The 6,345-nt window shown below is 35.5% G+C and overlaps 1 protein-coding gene across 1 annotated transcript; it reads right to left on the reverse strand.

The window, feature by feature from the left end:
- On the reverse strand, positions 1,386-3,449 carry LOC104701592 (cyclic dof factor 5-like). The gene is made up of 2 exons (XM_010417306.2): positions 3,134-3,449; positions 1,386-2,628 (listed from the first exon to the last, which is right to left on the reverse strand). The coding sequence occupies exons 1-2, from the start codon at positions 3,314-3,316 to the stop codon at positions 1,600-1,602; spliced, it is 1,212 nt and encodes a 403-aa protein (XP_010415608.1). The 5' UTR covers positions 3,317-3,449; the 3' UTR covers positions 1,386-1,599.

Below are 6,345 nucleotides of genomic sequence, written 5' to 3' on the forward strand. Positions count from 1 at the left end.
AAGATTAAAAGAAGTAGAAAAGGAGTTCTGAATCTTCTCTGGAAGGAGTCTCGATTCTTCTCTCCAAAGACTCTCTAAATCTCTCAGCGTTTTTTCTCTCAAAAGTTGCAGGAAAATAAAGCTTAGGTCTAAACAATGACCATAAAAATCTTATAAATATTTCTAAAACACGTCCAGGGACTAATGATGCAAATATGGAAAACTTTGGGGCGATTCTGTAAATCTTTAAAACTTGTGAGAAAACTTCTGATTCTTCTGTTAGATGATGCATCAATCAACACCATCACTTGCATCGAACGATGCTTATGTCTGAACTTGTCTTCCAACTTCACAGCTTAACCTCAATGCTTGAATGTGCTCGAAATCCTCTTATTTAGCTTCATTATGCTCATATCCATGCTAAATCCTATAAAGACTCAAAAGACTCTAAAAATACAAAAAAAAACTCTATAAATAAGATTTATATCATGGCTAAAAACACCTAAAAACCATGATATATCAAGCACCTCAAAACTTTTGTGTCCCGTCGGTTGCCATTATTGTTAAAGAAAGAGGACTCACCAACCACTTAGAACAGACTTCCGGTTTGGGGAAAGAGCATGCGCAGTCATCGTGCTTATAATTCTTCAAACGTGAATGGTTTCTAAGTTTTTTTGGGCCTTATTGTTCAGCCAAGTGAAAACAATCTAAAAGTATGCGCCTTAATCTTCACCTAATAAATATGTACTTCTCTTGTAGAACTAAAATACAAAATCCAATAATTATTTTAGTTTTTTGGTTTGGGAAACCATATATGAGCTCAATTCATGTATTAAATGAATTTGGGTTGCCCCTTAAATATGTGACATGCATGATGCATTTAACCAAATCAAGAACAACTTCTATGAAATGATTAGACAATTGAACCATTTTAATTGTTGATAAGTTTTAAGATATAAAGAGAATAAGGCATCCATAATATTTATTAAAAAAAGCAATATAATAAGTAAAAATAACCAAAATGAGTAGTAGTATAAACGATTAGTGAAGATGCAAACAGAAAGGAAAAGGACATTGCAAAAGAAGGAATATTTATTTCAAGCCAGAAAAAGAGACTTTTATGCTCTTCTTTTTAGCTTTTTTCAGTGCCAGTGGTTGGATTCTTTTCTTTAATCCGAAAATGAAAGTGAAAGATGCTCTGCTTTCTTTCTTTGGTTTTCATATTCCAATTTTCTCATCACTTATCTTAAATAAGTTTGACCCATTTACACTTAATACCAAAAACGTACAAGCTGAAACATCATGCTCTTCTGACATGCACTTACCACAATTTGGAGTTGAGAGTATTTATCTCTTGGGATCATGGGCAAAAACGTAATTGCGATTTCAGATAGATCACGTAGATATTAATCTAAAAGGTTTATATATGTTGCAACTTCATAACACAATGGAGAGAAATATCTACAAGTCCAAAAATATTTCTCTTTGTGATACAAGTATAAATATACTATATCTACTCTTAGTACGAAACAACAAAATATCTACACAGCGTTCCCTTCTTCCACAAGGTAACAATTAGCTAAACTCAACTCTCTCAGTTCATGAATGTATGACTATAGATTATTGTTGCATGCTCTCCCTGAAGTTCATAACTCTAGACATCGCTGCAGGGTTTGCTTGTAGACTGTAAGAAGTTTGAGGGACGACCAAGCTTCTTCTGTTGCTGTTACCCTTTGTGTCAAATCCATTGAACAAGCTGAACCCTTGCGTTTTTTTCTCCGGTTTTGTTGGTAACTTAGACCACACTGCGCTCTTAGTAGCTTGACCATTAATTCTAAGTGATTCTGAAACCAATCTTGCTCTTGTAGTAGAAGTTGTTGTAGTATTATTGATTCCTCCCTCAGTTTGATGATCCCTTGACCGTTTTCCTAAACATGGTGAAGTCTCTGAGGTAGGACATATGGGAACCGTACAGCCCCAATAGAAAGGGATAGGGTAGAAATTAGCATTAGGACCCGTTGGACTCCATTGGTAAGGCCAAGGAGAAGTATTATTAGGTGACATTACTTGCGGTGGAAGAAACAACCCTTGGTAGTTTTGGTTTTCTTGAGAAACTGAATGATCAGCACTTTTCTTCGCGGTGTCTCCTGACTGATGCTTACCAGTCTCCGTAACCGAAGATTCCGAAGAACCGAAACTAAGGATCGTTCCCGAGTGATTGTTATCACAATCCTCAGAAGTGACTTGCAAGTAATGGTTTGAAGAAGGCCATCCTTTGTTCTTGCGACGACCTGAGCCGACGGGAACGCTCCTCATGGATCCACCAGCTGTCCAATATCTCTGACAGTTCCTGCAGAAGTAACGTGGCTGATTCACGTTGTAGTTGTTGTAGTAACAGAACTTGGTGTTTGCGCTTTCGCATCTCGGACATGGAAGAAGCTTGTCCGGTTTCTTGAGAGCCGTTGATTTCTCTCCTGACGTAGTACTTGTTGTTGTTGTCGTGATCTCGCTCTGTTGATCACAGTTGGTCTTAGAGCTTATTGGTGATGATGAGATCTCAGATACTGCTTTTAACGGTTTGTTTAGATCGGATAGTATGTAAGGATCTTTGAATCTGTTATTCTCTTTCTCATTTTTATCAGCCAGAACCTGAAATTGTTTTGTAGAATTTTGATTAGAAATAGCAAAGAGCCATTTTACGGATATAAATAGTCTAGCCAATAACCAATATTTAGTGTTTTTAGTAATAATAGCTAACAAGGTGAGAAAGATGTTGAATCTGGTATCTAGTGTTCATAATTCAACTAAAAAATCAGAATCTATGCAATAGTTTTTTAAAAAAGTGGGATTATCATAATACTAAATGAAAAAATGGAAACAAAAATTAAACTCATAAGAAAGAGCATAAAACAGAGAGATAAACAAGAAAGTCTCAAAAAAATTACGACAACTCAAATCCCAAAAAAAAAAAAAAAAAAAAAAATTCAGATCGAGATCGACCAAATACTAGATTCCAACAATTCAGAAATGGGTCTCCCTCAGAATCTTAAATAAAATTGACCCACCATAGAATCTATCAAGAAGTTCGATGATAGGTGATTAACCAACACAACATAAGGGAAAGAAGAAAAAAAAAAGGATTCTCATGACATACCTTGTTTGGTCCAATCGTTGGAGAACAAGAAGACGACGAAGAAGAAGAAGAACCCTCCTTGCTTTGATCGGAAGAAACATCGTGAAAAGGGGACACCGACGACGGATCACAATGATTCACAGCCAGGAAAGATGTGATTGTCCTCCCAAACAATTTTATCTCCGTATCTCTAGTTTTAGACATAACTAAATTATGATGGAAACTTCTAGCTAGGTATATGAAGGTTTAAATCGTTTTATTCTTTCTTTAAAGATCGGAGCATGGAGAGAAAACAAGGGGCTTGGGGTTGGGTATTAATGACGATAGATAGTGCATAAAAGAAGAANCTATGCAATAGTTTTTTAAAAAAGTGGGATTATCATAATACTAAATGAAAAAATGGAAACAAAAATTAAACTCATAAGAAAGAGCATAAAACAGAGAGATAAACAAGAAAGTCTCAAAAAAATTACGACAACTCAAATCCCAAAGAACAAAAAAAAAAAAAAAAATTCAGATCGAGATCGACCAAATACTAGATTCCAACAATTCAGAAATGGGTCTCCCTCAGAATCTTAAATAAAATTGACCCACCATAGAATCTATCAAGAAGTTCGATGATAGGTGATTAACCAACACAACATAAGGGAAAGAAGAAAAAAAAAAGGATTCTCATGACATACCTTGTTTGGTCCAATCGTTGGAGAACAAGAAGACGACGAAGAAGAAGAAGAACCCTCCTTGCTTTGATCGGAAGAAACATCGTGAAAAGGGGACACCGACGACGGATCACAATGATTCACAGCCAGGAAAGATGTGATTGTCCTCCCAAACAATTTTATCTCCGTATCTCTAGTTTTAGACATAACTAAATTATGATGGAAACTTCTAGCTAGGTATATGAAGGTTTAAATCGTTTTATTCTTTCTTTAAAGATCGGAGCATGGAGAGAAAACAAGGGGCTTGGGGTTGGGTATTAATGACGATAGATAGTGCATAAAAGAAGAAGAAAGAAGATAGATAGAGAGAAAGAGAAAATTACAAGTCAGCATAGAGAGAAAGAGAGAGAGAGACTTGTGAAAATGTGAGAGCCACATGTTTTATTAAGGAAGTGGGCATTTTGAGATCTTTTTCACGCTCTTTTCGATTCCCTCTTCTAGTGGCGTTCTAAAAGATTTTCTCACCTTTCTCTTTGTTGCCACATCGGATATTAAAAGGAATATTTAGAGAGGAAAAAAAAAACACTTGGTTCGTAGTGTCCTCTGGTTTATTACAAAAAGCGTGTTTATAAGAAAGAAAATATTATTATCTAGTTACTTACTGCTTGTTCAAAATTGTGTTAACGTAACGTACCCAAAACGGATGATAAAAAAAAAGTCAGATGTACGTAACATGAAAGTCATACTAATAAACAAAAACATTTGAGGAAAAGAAGGGTTTTCAAGTTCTGTTCATATTACCAATCGAAACTTCTTGTTACATTACTTTCGTTGACGTATGTATTTAATATCTTCCTTAACTATTAACATAAAATTTTGAAACACTAACTTCATAGTATAATAGTTCAACGGTTGAAAGATTTAACATAGAGTTAAGAAACAAGTGTTCGAATTTCTCTGGTTGCGATTTTTTTAATCATGGTAAAAGTTACTAATCGGGTGTTAGTTAATACAGAATTAGGTATCTATCTATGTCCACTCTCTCTCTCTCTCTCTCTCGCTCGACAGAAATAGGTAACAAAATACATATCTTACAAGTTACAACAAGTAATCCGAGAAGGCATAAACTGTCAATGCCAGGTTGTGTAACCACGTGGCACATGACCCACTTCGTCTCCGAAACATCCTACATAAAAAGCCCACGTCAGCTGTAATAAAAGCACGTGTGGATTGGTCCATCAGGACTCTTAAAAAAGTTCATCTGCCAGGATCTAGCTGTTCGTCACGCATGTGACCAATGCGTATTCGACACGTGGATTAAGGGAACATATTTATATTCTCTTGTAGGGTTATTCATATATAGTAGCGTGAGCGTATCCAAATCCAAACATACCTAGCTAGCATCGTTCGTTGTGTTCTTTAGTTAATGATGGGAAAGAAAGTAATCAAAAAGAATTAGAAAAAAAAGTTTGTGGTGGTAAGAGAGGCTATGTTCTGGTAGTGTCTGACACGTGGCATTTCCAGGTATGAGATAAGGCTGGACCATATCTTTTTCTCTTATCCCATTAAGTCTTTTCCGATCGTGTTTTTTTTTTTCTTTTCTCTTTTTCTTATTATAACATTTGTTTTCGTATTTTGCAATTATAATCCTACTTACTACTTACTGTCCACTATATTCGCATTGTTGCTGTGACTAAGGTTGACATAATGAAAGCCTAAAATCATTTTATGAATGCCAAGGTTCAATGTTCCTATTGTGAAAAAAGAGTATGTACTATACCACTTTATTTTTAAACATTAAATGATATTTTAGAAACTATAAAACCTATGACGTCTGAGTGACGAAAATATTTTGGAAATTATCATATACTACATACTTCATTATCATATAACTATCATAATTATATATATATATATATATTTTTTTTTTCTCAACATCAATTTTTCATTAACCAAAATGATACAACCAAAGCAAAAGTACATAACATTCACCTTTATATACTTGGACCAAATGCAATGTTTGATCAAGTACAACTCTGAATCACTAGGCGGATCCAACGCTACCTAACCGAGAAACATTGCATTTTTTAATCACAATGAGATAGATAACACACCACGACTCAGAGTGAAATCATCTCTTAAACCACCTAAAATGACCTAATGACACGAAAATAAATACTAACACAGAGAAAACCAAATCCAATACTAGAGGACAAAGCAAATCCAAGCTATGAGAACCTCATGATCATCGTGTAGAACTTGTCCCAATAGCATCAACACCCAGAGGCGCATCATCAAAAAAGCTTGGAATCTCCGGCTTTCAATGTTCCGGTCCTAAACCTAAAATGGATAATACATCCGACTGACCCGACCAAGAGACACGAAACACCACCAGCAAGAGCTAAAGCTTTTCCAAACTAATCACACAAAACCAGAATGCCAATCATCTCAAGATAAGGGATTGAAGCACAAATTAGCATATCATTACCTCACGGTGCATAATTGGAATGGCCACATCGCAGATGCCTTATTGTCTCGCTTCTTAGCCGGAATGACACCAGAAATTGAGGAAGC

Source organism: Camelina sativa, chromosome 7 (assembly GCF_000633955.1).
Source record: "Camelina sativa cultivar DH55 chromosome 7, Cs, whole genome shotgun sequence".
Classification (NCBI taxonomy): Eukaryota; Viridiplantae; Streptophyta; class Magnoliopsida; order Brassicales; family Brassicaceae; genus Camelina; species Camelina sativa.

Bases quoted from the DNA above. Each gene is read 5' to 3' on its own strand.
- LOC104701592 (XM_010417306.2), bottom strand. From the start codon at position 3,316: ATGTCTAAAACTAGAGATACGGAGATAAAATTGTTTGGGAGGACAATC. The intron at 2,629-3,133 runs GTATGTCATGAG...AAACAATTTCAG, and splicing joins CAACGATTGGACCAAACAAG to GTTCTGGCTGATAAAAATGA.